At 37.6% G+C, this 23535-nt stretch overlaps 1 protein-coding gene across 1 annotated transcript; it reads left to right on the top strand.

Annotated features, from left to right (window-relative positions):
- Positions 1–1175: 1175 nt before the first annotated feature.
- On the top strand, positions 1176–22982 carry MPP4 (MAGUK p55 scaffold protein 4). The gene is given in 21 exon segments (XM_075755775.1): positions 1176–1257; positions 3087–3208; positions 4163–4240; positions 4948–5028; positions 5576–5707; positions 6364–6445; positions 7629–7714; positions 8411–8482; positions 8927–9123; positions 10313–10377; positions 11125–11142; positions 12136–12174; positions 12915–12935; positions 14161–14175; positions 15615–15656; positions 16490–16660; positions 17565–17645; positions 18582–18675; positions 19349–19457; positions 21431–21565; positions 22526–22982. Coding segments are annotated over 21 exon segments (1914 nt in total). The 3' UTR covers positions 22718–22982.
- The last annotated feature ends 553 nt before the right edge of the window (positions 22983–23535 follow it).

Here is a 23535-nt window from a genome sequence, read left to right as displayed (position 1 = left end):
ATCTTACAATATTGATAATCATGACAATATGTTCACGCTTGTATCAAATATGATTTGAAGTTAGATCAACTAGGATGTAATGAAGATTTGGAATTGCTTCAGAGCTTTCGTATATAGATTCCTGATGCTTTGGGGTATAAATGCACCATACGGTGTTCCCTGGGGAATTTCCATACTTGTTTGGAAAGAAGAGTTCTGAGAATTCTTTGAAGTAATCTTGTACTGCCTTGTTTCCTATTAGCAGCAGATTGGAGAGCTTCCTCCGTTTTAGAATTTTAAAATTTTAGCAGGCTTATTTCTTATACGCGAGAAGCTCAGTGCAATATGGATACAGATTAATTAACATGCATTACTTAAAAATCCCTATTTTAAAATTTAAAAAAAAAAAGGTAGTATATACTATTTTTTTATAATGAATTATGATATAGGAGGAGATTTTATATTAGCAAATAACTTCTTTGGTTCTATCTATAAAAGTAGCAACCAATTATAAATTGCCTAAGAGATGACCATATCGGTAATGTAAGGTGTAAGGGTTTTTATTTGGGTTTGAGGTTTTTGGTGGTTTAATTCACTGTGAGGAAAAGAGGAAAAAATGAAATCTTTGTGCAAGAAATGCTTCAAAAACCTTAAATTCTAACAGTGATAGAAACAGGAATCCCTTTTTTGCAAAATCATATCCTTGCTCAATGAAAATTCAGTAGAAAATTCAGAGTCTTTCCATTTTAATATTATTACATGTAATTTCTCTTGCTACTGATATGTGTTCTTGAATATGATTATTTTCCAAGCTATATTTATGTAAAAAAAGCTTTAAAAGTTTTTGGAAAAAAATTATAACTTTCCACCATAGCACACTTAAAAACCTGGGGAACAGAAGATGTATAAAATAGCTGTTATTTTAGATGGTTTAATGAAGCAAGCTAATGACAATTCCATGAAGGAAGGAAAATGTCATATTGCAGTTGAGGTTCATCTTTCTGCACTTTGGATGCTGGTGGGTAACTGAATTTACAGCTGGGACTCATGCTTGCAACCTGTTGTGCACTTGAAATATGAATGGTTGCCCCCCTGATTTTAATTTCTGCTTTCTTATCAACTTAAAACACCTGATAGTATTCTGATACTCTTTTCCCTAGTTCAGCATCTATCTTTGTGAAACCTACTTGATGTGAATGCAGTACTCAAAGAAGCGGGTGGAATCTCCTTGAATAAAGGAAAAGATGGAAGTGCCAGCAGTCTGCAGTCAAGATAATGGTACACATAACTTTTGCATCACTTCTTCAAACAGAAAGAAAACTGACAAAAAGTCTTATTCCTTGGTCTCTGTAACTCTTCTTCCATTGAGTCATGAGAGAGATGAACATGTCTAAAAGTATTACTACTTAATAATTGGAATGATTCTTGATGTTTAATGGTGGTATGCAGTTAATTTAGAGAGCATCAGAAGAGAACACCTGGTGTTTGTTTCTGACTTATAAAGTCAAAGGTCTCTGCAGTTGTATCAAGAATTACTAATAACTGCAAGAGGGTTTTTTTGCTTAAGGATGTGATTCTCTGTAGTTTGAAAGTTTGTGCTTCTGTATGGAATGTCTTGGTCTATTTGAGCCTAGTTTGATGTAGGGATAGCATCCTATGAGGTAATTAATACAAGTCATCTCAAAAAGATGCAACCAGTAACAAGGAAAAGATCTTAAAAAGCGTCTCCACCGAAGGTAATGCTCTATTAGGCACTAGGAAGTTCCTGTAGAAGACAATCCTTTCAAGGTAACTGTACTTTGGGAGATATTTCCCTGTGGGGCTCACAATCAGGGTTCACTGAGTTTATAATTTTTGTAAGTGCTTAGAGGTCTGCTTTCCAGAAACAGATGATTCTTTTGATAATGAGGTACGCTTCCAGACTTGCCCCGTTTGGATACTCAATAATTCTGCCTGATGATTGAGGCAAAAGTCCCATCTGCAGGGAGGACTTAGCAGGCAAGTACCCGTATAAATTCATGCATAAGGAAAATACCTCAGTGAAACTAAAGTTGAAGATAGATCTCACATCAGTGTTGGAAACATCAAAGTCTGAAGCTGGTACAATTAACTGTCAATGGCTATAAAAATTGTGCTCAGGAGACAAGTGAAGAGCAGCCTCCATGTTTAGGTTAGCTGCAGTGACTGGACGATAGCAGCTGATGATACTATCTGTGGTAGTGAGTACTCAATACACAAGAGTTGAACTTACTTTCCTTTGACATTCAGTGGGAGTCATGTGTCCAACTCTTATGGTTTCTTTAAGAACCCTGATAGCTTAGTAACTCCTAGCATCTGGTATGGTATTGTATTAGTACTGTTATAAACACTGTGTTTCTTGAAGTGTCTCACATATCAGAATTGTCATTTCTGAGGTAAAATTAAATTCCATGCACTCACAAAACTCCAGTTTGCATCTAGGCCTGACTTTGTGTAACATCTTATCTGTTTGTCACCTCTTAGTTTCTGCCTCCTTGAGATTTTAGAAAGACACTGGATTTTTTCAGTTTTCCGCTGTATTAGAATACTGTTCCTAACAGATCAAGTGCTGCTTCTAATAGTAAGAATGGTTCTTCCGCTTTCATGGGATGTGTTGTAGGTGTCTGTGACACCAGTATGTATTTGGCAGGAATTTGCATTTTCATTAGTGATATTCTCCCAAAATGTCTGCACTTCTCAAGAGTGGAGAAAAACAGATGGTCCCTGGCCCAAACACTGGGTCATCTAAAAGAAAAGCCTGTAAAACAAACAAGGCAATTTTTTATGTTTACCTGTCCTCCACAGGAGGTATGAGCTTGAACCCAGATTGATATGTCTGAGATTCCCTGTCTGTTTTTCTCACAGTTGAAAATCGCTAGTATTGGTATAATCCTGCTGGTTAATAACATAATAAAATAAAGCTCTTGTGAAACAGTTGACTGCAGGAAACAAGCAAAGCAGACAGGAAATGGGTACATTTCTTGGAAGTATAAACTGAGGAAAGGTGCTTTTCAAAGGCCTGGGTTGGGCTTTAGTTGGTCTTCTATTTGAAATGAAATGTTTTGCACTTTTCTGTTTCTTGGGCTCAGGTATATCTCATGTTCTGACTCTAGTGCTACAAGAACTGAGTTTGCTCTGTAAAAGAGATGTCAATGGTGTTGGCATGTTATATGACCTGCTCAGATCTCGCTGGCTGCAAGCACTTTTAAAGGTAAAGTAATATTAAGCTGTGAAGGCAGAGATTTCCTAGAGAACAATCTCTAGGGGATAGGTACTTTATTTTGCCATATCAGGACAATAAATGCTTATCTACGCTAAGTGGTGATAGTCCTAACGGCAGTCCTAACATCAGCAGTCAAGGTGAATAAAACCACTTTTGCTTTAAAGAAAGAAAAAAAAAAGTATTCTCTTTCACAATGTCCTAGACATTAGAGCTCTTCTAATTTACATGTCTGTATTAAAGCCACGGAAATGGAGACGTAGGCTGAACACAGCACTGCTCAGCTGTCTTTTCTATTCTTATATCTCTGCATGGCTATGCATCCATTTTTTGGCATGGAAGCTTGTGAAATTACGGGGTTTTTTGTTTTGTCCATGCTGATCTGATGCGTAGGTGAAGATTTTATGTTATAGAACGGAGTTTTGGCTGGTGTTTCTCTTGCGCAGAATTGTATCTCTGAGACAAATTCTGTACAAATTCTGCTTTTCCTCTAACATGGATTTTTAAAATTTTTAAATTTAAAAGAAGAAAAACTTGTGGTGGATAAGAATGTCCTTAAGGTAATTTTAAATACAGCAAATTGTTTTAAGTTAAATTTACTTTGTTAATCAGGCCTGCAACTAGGGGAAGGAAGCAAGCTATGAGTCAGAGAATTGACACTACCAGGCTATTGTTCTGTGTAATCAGCTTTTCCTATTGGAAAATTCAAAACTACAGCATAACTGGATAACTAGCTGGATGCTAATAAGGAAAGACAATGAATTACAGAATCAATTCCAGATGCATTAGACATTAAAGACTGAGATTGCAAGCTCTTTGGCTCTAGTTGGACTAAGAAATTCCTGGAAATGCAATATTGTCCTTTGTGTTGTGTATGTATCTATATAATTATGTGAACAGATCATATCATCATTGCATTGTCTTGTCTACCATGGTATGCAATAGATTTATGAATGCCTCCAACACTACCTCGGAAAAAGACCAGTCCCTGTCACCCTGCAGGCACGTGCGTTGACTCATGAGGTAAGACTGTGTGTACATTGTACATTGCTTTACTTACTCATACCAAATTAGGCAACTTAACTGCAGAAAACAGTGTTCTGGTACTTGTTTCGTGTGTCAGGTCTGAGTACATTACATAAACTTGAAAGATTCTCTCCTCACACGTTTGTCAAACTACTTGATAACTCTTACTGTGTTGAGAGAGGGGGATGAGAAGTGCATACAGCTGTGATCACTGGACTGCATGAGCCCTGGCCAGTGTAATGAACACATAAATTGTTGTAACTACTGGCCATATATTTTTCTTCCCATATAACTGTGTGGCTCAGTGTTATGGCTACAATCAAGCAGTCTGACTTGAAGATATTGAAAATCTTTTTGGATTTTTCTAATCATAATAGTTGATTAATTCTTAAATTTCTGAATTAGAGGGATAGTTAATGACTAAGTGGAGAAACTGACAGTAGTGATGAAATTGGTTGAGGCACAAGAGAAAAAACTAATTTAGAGCACATGACACTGTGCCTGAACTAAATTAAAGTGAGTGTTGTGCAGCTGTGGTCATATTGTCCAATTCTAGAGCAAACCACATGGATATCTTCTGAGTCATATAATGTGGGGGACGTAACGTTCTTACTATACCATATTTCTCTAAGTTAAATTTAGAGCTTTCTAATCTAATTGTCTACCAGAACCAGTCTCTCTGCTTTCTCTCTTACATTTATCAGGTGGTAGAGTTACTGCGTGAAGCCCATCAGTCTGGAGAGATCAAAGAGCTAAGACAGCTACTGCGAGCTCCACACTTAAAGGCAAGTCCTGCTTAAGGAAAGAGAAAGTTTGCTTGTAGGGCTGTCTGCAGTGGGCAAGGAAACAGATGGCCAGCTGTTCGCAAGAATTGGCAAAGAGGCCAGAAGAGACATAGTTTCCTAGTCATGAACTAACCTAGTTGTGAAATCAGATGTGGACTGTGTATTTGAAGTACCTGCAGTGGGCTGCATTTTATTTAAGGGCTATGCTTGAGAGATGTTTTTTTCAAAGTTAAATTCTGAGCAGCTGATGCAGACATATAAACCCAAATTTTCCTTGTAGTAGCAAACCCTACATTCTTTACCCTGGAGTTCCAAGTATAAATGTTTCATCTTTTCTAAGTTTTCCAGAACAGAGAGGAACTGTTCTTAAAACTTCATTTCACAGTTTGAATTTCCAAGTGGAAAGAAGAAAATGTCAATGTGTGAAAGGGATCTATGTTCACATAGGAACTCACTGATTTCTGTTTTCTCACCAGTCACTGTTTAAAGCTGTTCTGTTGTATGATCTTTGCTCATGGGTTGGTTTGCTTATTTTTGTTTGTAACAGGCCTTGCTATCTGCTCATGATACTGTGGCTCAGAAAGATTTTGAACCAACCCTTCCGCCACTGCCAGACAACATACCTGAAAATGAGGAAGCTATGAGGATCGTCTGCTTAGTGAAAAACAACCAGCCTCTGGTGAGGGAGCTTTCTGATGTCTGTCAAATTATTTTAACTTACACAAGTATTGATAATGCATATTGGTTTCTTTCCAGGAATGTCACAGAGATTGTGTGGGTTCTTGTCCAGTTTTCAGAGTCACAAGAATTGCTGAGGTTGGAAAGTGCCTTAGGAGACCATCTGACCCTGCTCAGTGCAAGTACAGCTAGAGCAGGTTGTCCAGTGCCTTGTCCACTTGGGGTTTGGACATTTGGCAGATGTTTTTATCTCATACAATAAAAATGGATATAGGATTGAGAGCTATTCCTTTGGCCAAAATATGAAGGAAGGGAGGAGAGACTCTGAAAGGTTCTTTAGGAATCATATGCGCTTATAAGCGGGAAAACATTGTATAGCTTAACTAATCTGTTTTAGGAAAAGATAGCTGTAATATTTGATATAGAAAAGATTTCTTACAGTCAGTCAATGAGGTTATTTTAGTATGATGGAAGTTGAAGACATTGAAGGTCTTAGTACTAATACTATTATGTTACCGCTAGATCCGTGTGGTGTTAAAAAAGGCTGTATCTTTCAATGCCTTTTTGTCATTGCGAAGATCAGACTTGGGATGTGAAAGGAAAGTCACATGGGTTCTTCAGTGATCAGCGTGTTTTTTCTTTGCTTTTATTTGCCAGGGTGCCACCATTAAACGCCATGAGATAACAGGTGACATAACAGTTGCTCGTGTGATCCATGGTGGGCTAGCAGACAGAAGCGGTACGTGTAACTTGAAACAAAGTAATGCAAAAACTTGAACTTGAAATAAGATATTTGAAGTAAGATAGCAGCTTACCTTCTGCAATTAGTCTTCCATTCTAGAGCAAGATGATGTGTACGTTGGACAGCACTGTAAGTAGTGATATGTTGCAGTGACTTTGATTCTGGTTTCATTAATTTTCATATGAATGCGCTATGTTTGAGACTGTGTTGACATACAAATCCAGTTTTCATTATGTATTCTTAGCACCAATACCTGAATAAATCTGTCATAAGATTGATCAGGAATATCCCAAACTGCAGTGTAGTATGAATACCAGCAGCTCATTCCCTAATGGAGAAATGGAAAACAGTAGTCTGTGATTCTGTAAAATAATGGGCTTTAAGGAATATGTACTAATACTTCTTGCCACTAGTCTACTAATGCTACTTTGGTAGCACTAGTTGCTAAGCAGTCTTCCAAGGAGTTTCCTTGGAAATGTTATTACTTTGTCATCCTAGAATTGAATGTGTCATCCTAGAATTGAATCTTCCTTGGGAACTGTAATGTAACTAAAATGTAAAACATCAGAAATAAATTTGAACTGTAATCATTATAATAGAGTTCCTCTTAGTATTTTCTGGCCTTCGGATAGAGAAGAAAACCCAGACTATAGCCAATAGCTGATTAAGTTCCTAGTCTGATTAATGTTTTAATTGAGCTGAAGGAAAATGTAAAAGTAAACAATATTGTGAAGACTTTGTAAAGAACAGAGAGGATTTCCAAGGCCCCCACTGCACTAGGAATTTTTAAGGGTCTGATTCCAAGTCTCGTGGCCTATTAATATAATGGGTTTAGCTAGAATAGGTTCAGAAATTACTTTGGGAAATGAAGCTATATTAAAATGTTTCTGCTACTTTTAAGGCTAATCATCAATAGATTGTAAACAGGTTGTATGGGGGAGGTGGGAGGAAATAAGAAAACTGAAGCATGCAAGCTTCTTGTGACCCACAGAAGTCTGCAGCCCTATCCAGGGGCAATACAGCCTAAATCCAAAATCTCTTCCTGCATACCTGGTGTATGGAAACTTTTAATGCTGACTTCCAAACCTGCGGTATATGAGTGTCCCTGCCTCGCCTACCCAAGATAATCCATGCTGTGATAAAACTTCTGCTGCTGCTTTCATCCTTGTTTTCACTGTAGGGTTGCTATACGCTGGAGACAAACTGGTGGAAGTAAATGGAGTTCCTGTTGAGGGACTTGAGCCTGAGCAAGTTATTAATATTCTGGTATTGAATCTTTTTTCTACTTTGTACCTGAAGAGTAACTGTATGCTGTTCCTTTTTTTCTTCCCCACACACGTGTGCACGCTCTCTCTCAAGTCTGAATTTTTTAACAGAAAATTCAGATTGTTTCCTTACTGTGGATAAGTTCTCAACTGCTCGTGAAATCAGAATGTATGAAATGAGAATTAAATCTAACCCCTGCTCTGGACAGAAATTAACTTAATTGTGGCTATTCCGCCTGTAATCAGTATCAAGTCTTTCTATGTATTATTTCCCTTTCTATCTATTATATATTATTCTAGGTGTAAGAAATGCAAACGCTATTGGAATGCTTAATTCATAAATATTTATATTTTTTTCCTCCTCCCTTTACATGACTTGTCTAATCAGACCCTGTTGCTAATTTAAATTAGATTTCAGTAGAAAAGTTTGGTATGAATTAATGTTTAAATTATATTTATTTATAATGAAACATAGATGTCATTGAATTAAAAATATTTAGCAAGACTTTGAAGTTTCATTCTTGAGTTTCCTTTTGAAAAAAATACAGTATTGTCATATTGACTGTATGCCTAGATTCTATTTGTAATACAGACGTTACAGTAACCTCAAAGCCATGCTGTGTTAAGTTTGTGCTGCCGATGTGTGGTTATTTGTGTTGGATACCAGTCATATTTTAATCCTTTTTTAATCATTTAGGCCCTGTCTCAGGGGACAATTATGTTCAAATTAATTCCAGTTTCTGATCGGCCTGTCAGCAACCAAACAACAGTAAGACATTCTTTTTTCCGGATTGTTACTGCAAACAGTTACCCCAATAATGTCTAATGGTGTGATACAAAGAAATGGTGTTGCTTAGAAGTTTACTGCAGTCCTTAAAGCATTACTTGTCTTTATGACTACCTCTCAGCTGACACCAGTATGCTGTTGCTGAAGCAGTAAAGATAGTAAGCTGAAATATAGTTGTGTTAAAGGTAATGAAGCCATTTTCAGATTGATCTACAGGTTGAAGGTCAATTCTTCTCACAATGCATGAGATGGGGTTTTTTCTCCCTTAATGAACAAATAGTGTTTGGGGCTTGATTTGTTTTTAAAACTTGACTTCATCTTGAATTGACTTAAGTAGCAACAATATCTGGCCCTGTGATTATAAAGCTCATGATGTATCTGTTCTGAACACAGCTTCCACTTACTCTTGTATATTTTCTTTACCAGCTCTATGTGCGAGCAATGGCAGATTACTGGCCTTTGCAAGATCCTGCCATACCATGTGCTGATGCAGGTTTGCCTTTTAAAAAGGGTGAAATACTCCAGATTGTGGACCAGAATGATGCTCTCTGGTGGCAGGCCAGGAAAGTTTCAGATCTCAGTGCCTGTGCTGGACTAATACCCTCAAATCACCTTCTTAAAAGGTAAAGAAGTCTTAATTTTTCTGATTTCCAGTTCAAAAATTAGCCAGTTATTCAGACTTTGCTATTTAAGATTTTCATAAGTTATACAGCAGTGTGATTTGGAGTGACATCTGATGAACATCTTTCTGCTGTCTGTTCTCTGACTTCTTGCTCTCCTTCCTTTAAGAGAACCTATGTGAGAACAAGATTTTGAAAGTACCTATATCATCTTAAACTGACGTCTAAGAAGTTTGCAGCAGTTGCCTAGTCTCTGTGCTAGTTGCTAAGACATCTAGTGGAGTGTAGCAGCTGAAACATGGGTGGAAATTAAGGGCCCTCACTGTTTTAGGACCATTGTCTAAGATTTAAAAAAAAAAAAAAAAAAAAAAAAGAGGGAGGGGTGAAGAGTGGGATACTAAGTGTATGGTGTAAGGGCATAGCTGTATCAAGAAACAGTATTTATTTAAAGATGTCCTGTGAGGCATGAGTGACCTCTTTTTTTGACTTTTCGTCAAAACTGAGAAGAACAGACTAAAAGAGAGGCAAAGAAAAAAAAAAAAACCACCACAAACATACATGCTCAGGGAAGAACAAGGATCCCTTGCCTGTTATTTTCTGCATAAATAGCCCATTATTTTTACACTACATGCTTTTAGAACTGGAGTAGTTAAACTGCTGCAGCACACTTTTCAGTTTGATCCTCTACCCACATGTCCCGTCTGTGTTACCCTCAGGAAAATATAAGGCCACAGATTGTAGATGATAAACTTATATTTGTACTATATCTACACCTAGCTGTGGCCTGTATAATGAAAGTTGTAATCAAACTAGGTTGTGATTATGGCTGCAAGTCAGAAGCTCTGTCTAGTAACAGAGGCAGTAGTACTACTACCCATAGCAGTAGCACACTCTCCTACTTCCAGGAGTCTGTACCACAGTATGGCTTATCTTCCTGTCTTTATGTATAAATTCAAAATAATCTAAATAATTCTGGGCTGCTGATTTGGAAATTGCCATTAAATAGTTCTGATAGTATGTTGGCTTTCTTTCAGGACTTAGCAGTGAGCTAAAACATTGGTAATCTTTCCATTCTTGGTGTCTTCTGTCAGCTCAGTACTGATTGATGCGTAAAGCAGTGAATTTGACTGCAGCATAATGTGCTTGTGGACTGTTTTGTTTCTTCAACTGTGATAAATTTATTTCTATGTAGGAAGCAGCGAGAATTCTGGTGGTCTCAGCCTTTCCAGCCCCATCTCTGTCTCAAATCATCAATGTGTGAGTGAAAAGTTATTTTAATGGTAGAGTAGGAAAGAAAGGTCTTGTCTCTATTTCCAGGGATACTGAAACAGAAGCTCATACAATTCAGTTTAATTCAAAGACATTGTTTCTGGAGCCACACTGTAACCTCAGAAGTGTGTTAACTATCCCCAGGAAAATAAATACTTAATGGTAGTTGTACCTGGAGTACTGATGGTGGAGGTTATTGTCTCCAGTGTACTTGGGATCCGACTGTGAGAGAAGCTGCGAATTCAGCTCCTTAAGTCTGTAAGGTCTAGGACAATTGGGTGTGAATAAGTCTGAGGTGACAATTGTACTAGCCTGGCTTTCCAGGGACATAGATAACAGTTCTGCACTGGAAGATGCCATGCAATATGTTTAGAAAGTTTGTCATCAAAACTATTGAGAGAAAGAACTTTTTTCCTTGAGGTGTAAGATAAGATATGCTGCCCATGAGTTTATTTGTGGTCACAATCTAGAAATGTTATCCTCTGCCAACTATAATTTTCTGTAAACATGGAATTATTCCCAAAGAATGTTCTTCCTGTTTTCTTTCTCCACTTTCTTCTATGATTCTTTATACCAGTATAAAATTAATTTTTCTCTTGTGATAACTCCCAGATTGAGTGTGTTTCATTGCCTAGAAGTCTTCTCAAACTGGTTGCTTTGTTCAATAGAGCTGGGGCTTTCTTTCACCATAATTTTATTGCATTTTAACTGCTTCAATGGATATGCTGTGGGCAGTAAGCACTGTGGAAGAAGGTAGGAGATTGTATCTGGACATCATTGCGTTCCTGTACCTGGAATCAATATAGCACGTGGTTTTACAGGCTTTTAAAAAAGTTGTCAGAAACTAGGCAGTTTGGTAAATACATGCAAAAGAAACCAAAGTTCTTGGCATTTTGTGTGCTTAGCATAATTGAAATCAAGTCTTTTTTCACTTGAAATAGTAGAAGCTTACATTGTCTTAAAGTGGAAACTTAAGCTATTCATTATCTGGTAAGGATCTGACAGTTGGATGGGTCGCTTTGAGGAAGGAAAGACTACTTTTTCCTTTCTCTTTTCCTCTTCCATCTTCAGCAGCTGACCTGAGCAGCTCTGAGAGTATTTCTTTAAAGGATACGTATGGGCAGAATATGGCTGACAGATGACTTTGACAATTGCCCTGTAACTGGAAAATAGCTCCAGCTGGGTCTATTGGGAGGGGCATGCAAGAACAGAACACACAAACAGTGCAGTATTGTGAGCCCATGAGTTTGCATTTCAGGGACATGAATTGATGTGGTCTTTTCCTTTTCTTCCTTGTAAAAATAGTAATAAAATCAACCAAAGAAAACACTTTTTTTGAATGAATCACATTGGAAAGAAACACTTAAAAAGCTACAGGAGAGATGGGAGTCAGTGGAAAATTCTATTCTGTCATGGTAATATTTAATAAATAGATATTTACAGGATAAACAGTGACAGCTATGTTAAACCTTTGATTATTTCAAAAGGAGAATTCAAGTTAGACGTGTTTGCCTCTCTGCCACAAGCCCTTCAGAGCACTAGTTTGAGCCTTTTGCTCACTAAAGACAGGGAATGTCAGTAAGTTGGAGTTAAGTGTTAAAATCCTTAAAGATGTCTAAAGCTGATCTGAGCTTCAAATATTTTCTTTCTGATGTCTGAGTTTAATTTTGTAAGATCTATAAGGGTTTTTCCTCCCCAGTGTTTTTCTGATTCAGATGAATTTTTTTTCCTTGTGTTGATCTGTAGAGGATGACATGCAGATTGATGAGAAGTGTGTGGAAACAGGTAATTGAATTCCCTCGAGATTCTTCTGTTTGCTTCAAGGTAGTGGCTAGTTAAAGCCTGATTTTGTTTCCCAGATAAAACCACTTATTCTCCTAGTGAACTTAATGGTAGAAAATTCTGTTTTTCACACGCTGGAAACCTCATCCTATGTTAGTGTATTAAAATGAGCTGTTTGCAGTCCTGGTGTACAGTGAAGTGTTGTGCTGAAAAGAGGGACGACCCCAAAAATATCTGAATGAGATCCAACCTCTTTGATTCAGGTTTTGGACTGTGGCTGTAATGTTACCATAGTTTTTGCCTGTTGTAGATTTAATGCCACAGATGATTGTAGTCTTGGAGAACCCACAGAATTCATTGTAAGAAACTGATCTCAGGAGAATACTTTTTTACGCACTGAGCAAGAATAGGTTTTTACATGTAAATAGTACACGTGAAGACTGTTAAAGCTTGACTTGCTCCCTAAAGCAGCACAGCTCATTCTTCCTTCTCCCAAGGTAATTCAGAAAGCCCTCATGGAGGGACGTGATCCTGTAAGATTGGGTGGAGAGAGACCAGATAGTTAATTCAAGCATGGCAAGCTGTATTCTACCACCTCAGTGTAGATGGAAGTGGGGAAAGTATGTGTGAGACAGACTGATAGGAGCTGGAAAATTGATTTCTGATTCTGAAATTCTATAGGAGGAAAAGAATTAAAATTTGAATTTATTTTAATATCTTTGCTATCTGGATTACTAAACAAGATGAAGAAACATTTGAGTCCGGTAAGTTCCTCTGACCTAACCCCAAATTCCTTGCTATTGCTTGTCTCTGGACACCCTTCTTGCAGCAGAACAAGTGTCTTAAAAACAAGCAGGTGACAAAGACCAGAATGCCATTTTAGCTCCAGGAGTCATTCCGACTTGAAAAGCCATTATGTAAAGTTCTGTTGCCTTAAGTCTTCCTCTTGTTCTCTGATACCTTAGTAGTAAGGTCCTGTTATCCCACAAGTGTGAGTGTGTCTTCTGGTGCACCAGTACCAGATCTATTTATCAAATCTTAATCACTTATACTTGTGCAAGCTGTGACAGCAGGGGCTGCACTGATGTCAGCAGATAATTGGATTACTTCAGGGTAACAAAGGCCTGAATCCCCAGTGCCTGTAGCAGTTGATGTGGTAAAGAGAGTTGTTCTGGATTCCTGATTGTGTGCATGGCTGGCATACAAGAAACAAAAATACTTTTTATAAAATGAATGATTTATGTAGAAGACACACAATCAGTAATTTTTTTAACCAAGCTGGTTTTGGGGTCGGGTTTTTTTTAGGGAACAGCTACCTATTTACAGCATATTCAGAGTACTGCAAAACTCAAGTCTTCTAAAATAAATAATTTCCCCACTAAAATAAATCAACTACTGCTAAACTTCTTGTTTGAGATATTTGGTAATCTTGTGGAGAAAATGTCATTCCACCTTACACTTGCTCTTCTCCACAAGGTTCCTACTTGCCAGTTGGATCTTCTCCTCTTCTCACAGGTGGTTTGTTCTCTTCCACCTCTCAAGCAATGCCTAAAGCTTTTAAGACAGAGCCAGCAGGTCTACAGGGCAGTCTTTTATTTTCAGGCTAGGATGTTTCTGATAACTGCACTTGGGGACTACTCTTGCAAATCCTATTCACTACTCAGTGCTGAGTCAGCTCTCTGCTGTATCCAGACAGTCACAGGACTAAAGGTGCAAATATTTGCTGTCCTACGTTTTACATTAACCAGTAGTTGAACATTTGTGTGATGTATTTTGCAAGTACAATACTGACATAGATGCTGTAGCTGAGTCTCTCTTTCCTTGGGAACTGAGAATTAATGCTCAAAAAGGCATATTTTAATTTAAAGCCTGCAGTACCTGCTTTCTAAATTTCCTAAATGCATTGGAAAATGCTAGTTGGATTTTTTTAATCTTAGTATAGACTATCTTCTCAAAAATAATTATGTCTGTCTCTCCCTGAACATGCAGAGGAGCTTAAAGAAGGTAACACTAACTTTTTTCCTCCCTGTTTCCTGTAAGCAGTAATCTATTAGAATTTATTTGTGTTTATTGCATTACCAGGAACTACCACTCTTACAATACCTGGTAGATGAATTGCTTGTTCCCTGTAGGATTCCATACTGCACTCCATACCACAGAAGAGAAGGTAGATAAAGCAGAAATGCTCAAAGATTTGAATGATGGCTCAAAGACCTGAAGATAGGCATCTGTGAGCTGAACAGTACTCTGAACTAGTTTTTTTACAATTATAAACAAGTTGTTAGTACATACAGAAATGTAGGAATAAAACTGTTTTAAAGGTGCAAGTAGCGAAGACTGTATAGATGTGAAAGAAGAGTAACTGAGATGCATCTAATTTTGTTTTGATAGTTGCATGCTTATAATTGTCAATCAAAGAATATAGTGCTAAAAGATGATACATTTTGTGCTTTGCAAATGTAAGTAATGTTCTCGTCTTGGAAAAATTACTACCTTTAAAGATATACCTATGTCTTCTGTATCTTATTCTTGTTCTAACAAGGCCTAAATAAAGGAATACACAGCTTGGATAACTACTTGCATGACTAGGGGAAAAATCAGGAGTCCTTTTTGAAGAGAAATCTAAATGCTGCTGACACCACTTTTTTTCCTTAGTTATTTGTTTTCAAATCACCCTTATAGTTTCTAAGCTGCTACAGCATTGATCTACAGGGAAATTGATATTTTGAGCCTTACAGGAGAGATTTCATTTAAAAAAATACATGTAGAGATTTAGAAGGCTCACCTGAATTGATAAGCCTTCACAAGCAACAGCATGAGAATGGGACAAAAAGAATTGTGAGGTAACAGATTCATCTGGGATGTTGCAGCACAGACATCACTGATTCAAAGATGATTAAAAAGACATAATAAAATCAGATCTTCATTCTGCCTGAAAGATCTAAGCAGATGCATGTTGCATTTTCCAAGCATGCTACTGGGCAGAAACTGAGTTATAAATTTTTAAGTCTGATTTTGAGCTACTGATCAGTTGGTTTTTGTAATATTATAACTAAAGAATTCTTGTAAGCTAGGTTTCACCTGAAAAGCTTAAATTATGTGGAGGTTTTTTTGCTATACATATTTCAAAACACTGTCTGGCATCTAGTTATCTTAGGAATGAAACAAAATTTTGAGTTTCAAATCTAATTTAGAAAATACCAAGACTAAGTTTAATTTTCTCTTACAGAAATATTGGTCCTTTGAATTGGTCATGTGAAATATTTGAATATTTCATATTATGGAGTATTGTGCTTTTTTTAGATTAGATTAAGCATGGTACTTCCATATGTTTACTGCAACACTGTTTTTCATTTAGGATCAGCAATAATTGTTAGCCATCTAGCTCTTAAGCTTTCACTGTTCTTTTTTTATTTCATGAGTATTTGTTCTTCGTATTCTAGAAGAGGAAGAATTTGGTGAATTTGGTCAACGAGTCTTTATTGGTACGCAATGATTAAAGATAAGTAAGATGTTTGAGGCTTGATCTAGATTAAATGCTTATCTGAAGTTAAATAAAATGCTTTGTTCTTTATTTCACCTAAAGACTTACTGAACTGAATTCTACTTGCTCTGTTTTCCAAACTTCAAGAAGTTGCTTTCCTCCTACTAATACTTGTTCTCTCCATTTAAATCTCTCTTCCTGTTAGGTTTCTGCTGAGACCTGTCCACCGCTATTTTAAATTGACTGGCTGTTTAGATTTCCCTTACTTCGTGATTAATTTTGCTAGAGCTTAATGTTGTTCTGTTGTCTGTCATCCATTGAGTTGAGAATAATCATGAGGACTTTCATTAGAAAAGTAGACCTGAAAGTGAGGTTTTCAGAGTTGGATGGTAAGGTGGAACAACAAACCTATACTAAACGACAGTAACCTTCAAAATATTTGGATTCATTCTGGAGGCTGGAAGAAATGTTCCAGATTTGCTTCAGGAGAGTGAACCAGCTACACTATCAAAAAACAGTTGACCTGTTCTCTAATGATGCTTTATGTGGCCAGAAACTCAACCTTTGGCCTGTTTTGGGGATCTTTTGGGGGTCTTTAATTCTAGGATAATTTTCAGGTGACTTTCAGTGAGATTTGACCTCTTCTTTAGCTGTCTTTTAATGCTCAGAGGTTCTACCAAACTGACATACCAAGTGCAGCAATGAAAATCACTAACTTTCACCCTCCAAAAAGCCAGTATCTTGTGTGGCTTAGAAAGAGACACTCTAGACTAAAGCACTAGTTGCATGCATCTCAGGTGTATTTTCCAGTTCTGATGTCTTTGCCCCTTACAGCTGGTTTCCGTAGAAGCATGCGCCTGTGTCGCAGGAAATCCCGGACTAACCAGCAGTCATGTTATGCTCGATGCCCCAGCAGCTGTTACAGCACTCTTGCAGCTCCATATGAAGAGGTGGTTAGGTACCAGCGGCACCCAGCAGACCGGAACAGACTAATTATACTAGTGGGTAAGAGGTTAATTTCTCATGCAAATTTCACAAGCTAGAACAGAGGGGAGAAAACAGTCAGTCATGGGTTGATCCACTGAGATTTCCTGCTGATGACTGCAGCAGTTGCAGACTGTGCAAGTAGCTCTCAAAGCAGCATTTCAAGAGTGATTGTAATTTGACCCCATTGCGGGTTTTAAAGTTTAATGTAGGTATCATCTTCTTTGCTTGAGATAGCAAATGTTTAAAAAAAAAAAGTTCTCAGAAGAAGCCATACAGTTATGAATGCTGATTGATAATGGATTTTATTAGGGAAATGGTTCTGGTTTATATTCAACTGGGGCTGGTACAGAAAGTGATGAGAAAACATTTGTAACTTACTAGAAAACATCTTTACATGGAGGCAGTTCTACAGTCAGTGTTAAATGCATGGATATGGCAATGGTAAGAAGAATGTTTTAAACTCCAGACTAGACAAATCTCAGTCATGGGCAGTAGGGAAAGCTAAAAAGATGCCTTTAATAATGCTTGCTATAGAAAATACTGTATGAAGTGAGCTGCAGGCTATCATGTAGTCTTTAATGATAGTGACTGAAGGAAGCTGTTGTTCTGCAGTGTTCCGTGATCCTCATAAAGCAAACTGAGTAAAGGCAAATCTACTGTCCTTTCTAAGTCTGGAAGTATTTGATTTTTTTTTTTTTTTTTAATTTTAAAATGGTATTGCTGAGTTGCCTCCTGGGTATGACTATATTGCTGGGAGATGATTTGTACCCTGAATCAATCAAGATGCTTTGGTCACTTCTGGTACACTTTTGGGGAACTTATTTACATTTCATTTATGTGTGTGCAATGTGTTAGAAAATGGGGGGCGTGCACGTGAAAAGTGCCTCTGTCGGTAATATCACCTACTTTTCCAACTTTTCAGGTCCTGCAGGAGTTGGTGTGAATGAGCTAAGGCGAAGGCTTATCGCAAGTAACCCACGAGAGTTTCAAAGTGCCGTACCTCGTATGTAATGTTCTTCCTCTTTCCCTCACTACCCCCTTCAAACGTGATTAGGAAATGTCAGGTACCTCCCTCTTGCCTTTGTGTATTCATATACACTCTTTGCTGCATGGCTGTTTTTTCAGCTCTACTGCAAGACAGAGTCATTTGCTTTTATAAAGGTTCATTTAAAACACACTCTTTCTCCTGGAAGGTTCTCCTGAAAACTTTGAAGCTTTATGTAGCAGTAGATTGTCTGCATGATTTTCATCTTGATGTTTGCTTTTCCTAGATTTAAATTTAAAAAGAAGAATGCTTCTTAGGGATATTGCAAGTTCACAGTGTTTAAATGATCAGATATGAGAATGAAGACAACAGAAGTTGGTGTTTAATAGGCTTTGCAGCTTTTCTTATTAGCCTTCTAGTCTCAGATGAGACTTGCACAGCTTAATTTCTGACGTAATAATTGAAATAGTTTCTACTTGTGCTTATTTGCTTCTTGTGATTTGGATAACCAAACACAAAATGTATGAATCTGAAGCTGATTGAAAATTCAGAACTGTTTTGTGTTTAAGACCCCAGATATGGGGAAGGTGCAAGTGTGGGAAGACTTGTGGGATGTTTCAGAATGAACTTGAATAAATTTTATCTCAGATGAGTAAAAACAGTCGTGCAACCAGTTCCAAAGCAGTTCCTGATTGGTTTGAGTCACAGATTTTAGATTAAACCACTCTGCATTCCAAGAAATACAGGTGTGCTTTGCTAATTTTCAAGGACTTGCCACTGGGCAACCAGTAGAGTAGACAAGGCTTTTGCTCTGGATTAACAAATGGAAACAACTCATTCTATTACTTAGGAAAATACTGATTTACAGCCCTTCATGAAAGTTGTCTCAATTTATAAAATTACAAGAATTTACTTGCAGCTGAATTTTTTGTGTGTGTGTATATCTTCTTTCAGACACCACTCGTGTTCAGAAGAGTTATGAAATGAATGGCCGTGAATATCACTACGTATCAAAGGAAACTTTTGAAAACATGGTGTATAGCCACAGGTAACTAGGAGAGACAAGTTACATTACTCTTCCACTCATACTTACTATGCATGTTTGGTATACATTTTGGTCAACCTTTCTAAAGGAAAGTGGGACCTCCAGGCCTCAGCTCATTTGATGTGCTTGTAAGTTATGAGTTTAACCCTTATGGAAACTGAACTGCGTTCTAAAATTGAGCAGTGAGTCAGACCTGTTCCTGATCTACACCTCCATTGCAAAACCTTTGTAGCGATGACATCTCCAGCACCTGAATTGTAAGGGCCAAACTTTCAAAAGTCTCTGCTCCTTTCTATGCAGCAATAATCCCTCTGCTAAGACAGACCAGCCCAGCACTAAAAGCTACACTCCTTGAGGTTTGGCAAGTTCTTTGAGATCTTCTGATTTATGAAGACTATATAAATGACAAGCATTTTATCATTAGAATCACAACCTCTAAACATATAATTTGGTACAACAAGATAAGTAAAAAAATGCATGCTTTGGAGATGTTGAACTGTAATGGTTCTGATTTTGTGCCCAGTGTAGCGGGAAATAGCAAAGGTGGAGGTTGGTCATCAGAGTTCACTATGTTTTATGATCATTCAATCTTGATCACTGGATTACAGTTCCTGAAATGGAAACTTTTGAGACTCAAGTTCCCTTTCATTTTCCTTCTTCCTCACCGCTGTTGCAGAATGCTGGAATACGGGGAATACAAAGGGTACCTGTATGGTACCAGTATTGATGCAGTGCGAACAGTCCTTGATGAAGGGAAGATCTGCGTAATAGATTTAGAACCACAGGTGAGTTTTGAAGGGGCAGGGACTCTACAGTTCATATCTCCTGGGAGGAAAAATAATTCTCTGTACATTCCTGAGCTATTGGAACAGTGTTACTTGCTTTCTCTTGTTTTTCACTTCAGGTCATGGTGCTTATTAATAATAGATTATTCTTTGCATTGGGTCTTGGTGGGGTGGGAATACTACAGTGACAAGTATGTACAGATCAGTATAGTTCATTTGTTTCCAAGTCAGCAGCTGCATTATCAGGTGGAATGGTACAGAAATGAGTTTTCACAGTTGCTTAAAGCAAGGATTATCCTTTCATGTGGAGACTGTTGCATGGGATTTCTTCTTCCTCCAAGTCCTGTTAGTTCAAAGTTTTGTCCTTCTGTTAGCAATCTCTGAAAACCCTTTGGTAAAAGCAGCAACTATTAAAGTAATCAAGCAAAAGCAGGGAATTATACCATGCATTTACTTCTCTTCACAAGTAACTTAACAGCTGGGAGTAAGCTGCTGGGACACATGACCAAACAGCTCTACAAAAACCTCCAGCCAGTGCTTGCTGTGTAGACTACCACTCACCTAGGGACCGCAGTTTGCAAATGTTGACTATATGAGAAAGGGCAGCTTGCACAGCTTCCACGTATGCCCTAGCAGATATTGGCAAGAGGTGTTTCAAACAGTAGGGTGATTACCAGATGTTTCTAAGCTGGGCATTGCAAAAAAACCTTCAAATGCAATCTTCACATTCTTCTGCATTTTTTTCTTAATTACTTTTATTACCTATAACACTTTCAGAACTACTTAACATGCTAATCTTTTCATTTAGACACTATTCACCTTTTTTTCCTTCTATCTTTGCATTGAATTTGCTGATGAAGATAAGGCTAATAAAGGCCTTAGTTTGTAAATATCTAAAAGACTTAAAGCTGTGTCCAGCAAAATCCTACTAAACTTCTCGGCATTACTTGCATATTTAGTACTTAGGAGCTGTGTAGACTCCTGGGTTTCAGCATTTCTTCGAACTGAATGTAAAGAGAGACATCATAACTCAGTAACTTTTAGAGACTTCCCTCTAATTATGCAGAGCCAGCATAGTCAGCCAGTCATAGGCCTTAGGTTACTGTGGTTTGTACTGTTTGAAATAAAAGTTAAGTTACATGACCTGTGAGGTACTACTCAAAATTCAAACTGCTATAAGGGGCAGATTAGGCCACACTTTAGTCTTCATTTCGCATCTAAAAATGTCCTTGGGTTTATTCTGCTACACTTCTCCTACACAAGAGGGAGAAGAGGGGGGAAAAAATGTAATCTTGCTATTTGAACACATGTGCCACCATCAGGTTTTTTTTAGGGTGTGAGTTTAAAGGACAAATTTTGGGAAGGGTATAAAGTAATGGCACATAGCTACTCTTCAGTAACTGCTGTGAGGTGGGAGAATTACTGCTGATTTGCATACTTGTATTTTCAATCTGGTGGCTTGGCCAACTTTACATGTTGGGCTTTTTTTTTTTTCCCTAGCTTTCTCCACTGCTTTGCAGTAGTTTAAAAATCTTATTAGCATCAGAGAATGTTACACAGCACAACAATTTCCGAAAGTAGGATATTTTCTTCCAGTATGGAGCAATAAAGGTGTACTTTTTCCAAAGGTAGCTCCCCAGCAGTGAAAAAAACAGATTTCAGATTCATCTTTAATGTTGTTGAATGTAGGGATCTGTTAATTACAATGCCCAGTCACTCGCCAGAGTTGAAAGCATCTCCTGATAAGGTTACCAAGCAGAATTAAGTGATTGGTATGCTACAGTTGCTTAACAATGTCTGGTCCAGGGATTATTAATGAGGTCATTTCAAAGTAAGTATTCCTGAAAAAGATTACTGCTAGGTCTGGAGATAACAGCACATTGTAAATAATTGGCTTTTTATGGGAGTAAAATTGGGATGAATACACTTGAAATACTCAATCTCAAGAACTTCTTTTTACTTCCAATTTGCAGGGCATACAAGTAGCCCGGACTCATGAATTAAAGCCCTACATTATATTCATCAAGCCATCCAGCATAAGCTGCATGAGGCAGACTCGTAAAAATGCCAGGATCATTACAGATTATTATGTGAACATGAAATTCAAGGTGAGATTTGGGAATACAAGAGAATCAGCTTATTCTGGGATTCTATTTTTAGAACATCATGCATTCTACTATGTTATTCTGTTAACTCTTTAAAAAAGATTATTGTGTCTTTAGGATCAAATCTAAGTTATTTTTATCTTTCTCTGATTGATTTGTTGGGATTTTCCCCCCTCAAGATTTACTTTGAAGTGGAAGGGGATTGAGGGGGGGATCGACCTAGGGCATTGAGGCATTTTGCGCTATTTTGTATATTTTTGTTTTAATTAACTGCCTTGTGACAATATTTGAGTCAACACATGTTTACTGTTTTCACTGAAGTATCTGGAATGTGCTTCATTCAGTAATTTAATCAAATATTTTTTCATATAGTTATAAGAATGTATTGTTATTTCACATATGCTTAATGACAGTATCAATATCAATTCTATAGTAAGTTCTCTAGATAAAACACAAATCCTGCTTGTAGGAAATGCATATCTTGTATTTACAATGTTTAGTGCATTGTCACAATTGTTTCCATGCACATCATAATCAAGTTTAGTATCTTAAAATTTTGGACACCTCAGTCCATAAGTGTACATGGAAATGAATTGCTATGGCAGAAAGAAACATGAACACTGGGGAAATAAACTAAAATGTGGAATAAAAACACAAATGTTAGTCGATTTCCCTTCCAGTCCCTAGCATCCTCTGCCAGCACTCATCAGTAGATGCTCTGTGGAACATAATGAGACTCAAGGTATCTCCTTGGGAAGGATGTGGCAGTCAGCTCCGTTTCAGAGACTTGGAACTTGACTGTAGCAGGCGTACTTTAATATAGCAAACTGTAAATGAAATAAAGTACACTGGCGCTATCTATTCACCTCTTGTTTACATGGCCCAAGGTCTTCTGCAGATGCCATGCAGGTATGTTTCTCTACACAACACTAAAGCTTTATAGACTTACTCTGTGTCTCGTAGGAAGAAGATTTACAGGAGATGGAAGATTCAGCTAAGAAAATGGAAGCTCAGTTTGGTCAGTTCTTTGATCAAGTGATTGTGAATGACAACTTACAAGAAGCATCTGCGCAGCTGCTGTCTGCAGTCCATCGTGCACAAGATGAGCCCCAGTGGGTCCCTGCAATATGGATCTGCTCAGACACTCAGCCCTAATTCTGAGCAGCAGGCAGCTTCAGAAAGATTACAGCTTATGTTTTACTTCAAAAATAATCCTAATGTCAGGACTGCAAGAGTTTATCTTTGTATATGAGGGATTTGGAAGAGGATTAGGAAAGAAGCTGCTATAGGAGATATAATCATACTATGTTCTGTGTAGCTCTTCAGCTTTTTATGTTACAGTTGCAGCCATTTTTGTACAAAAAGGAAATATTGTGAGTGCTCAATTACAAGAATAAAGAAAAATCTATTTTGTTGCATGTTTCTGCATAATTTACTTGCACATAGCTACAGGAAAGTCCTTTCCTTTATTTTTATTATGGTCATTCGGGTACTGTGATACCTCTACATTCTGGAAGCCTCAATGACAAATGACACTCAGTCAACCTTCAGTCCAGAGCATGGTGTCTTTGAGCAAAGAGTGTTGTTTGAGCAAAGGTATTGGGTCGCTGCTTATCCTTTTTACCTTTTAAGACAGACACAGAGTGGTGGTGTCACAATAAAAATTACTCTAGAAACCACAGTTATCTTTACAGTACATGTAGCATGTATTTTCTTTTGTTCCATCAACTCACGTGAGTAAAAGCTGACAGAACAACTGCCAGAACACGGACTTACCAAAGAGGGGAAATGAAGTCAGAAGTACCTTTTCCTATTGGGGTGCTCTATGGTAGCATGCTCTCTTCATCAGGTGCAATGTTTGTGGCGAACAAGTTCCTCATCTCTTCACCTCACATTGCAGCTGTCTTGTACCCTGAGGAACACAGATGATTATTCTGTTGGCTGAAAATCAACAAAAGCAATTTAAATAGTCT

This window comes from Balearica regulorum, chromosome 6 (assembly GCF_011004875.1).
Source record: "Balearica regulorum gibbericeps isolate bBalReg1 chromosome 6, bBalReg1.pri, whole genome shotgun sequence".
NCBI classification, from domain to species: Eukaryota; Metazoa; Chordata; class Aves; order Gruiformes; family Gruidae; genus Balearica; species Balearica regulorum.
Note: the sequence above shows the minus strand (reverse complement) of the source record. Positions and strands in the feature narration are given on the sequence as shown.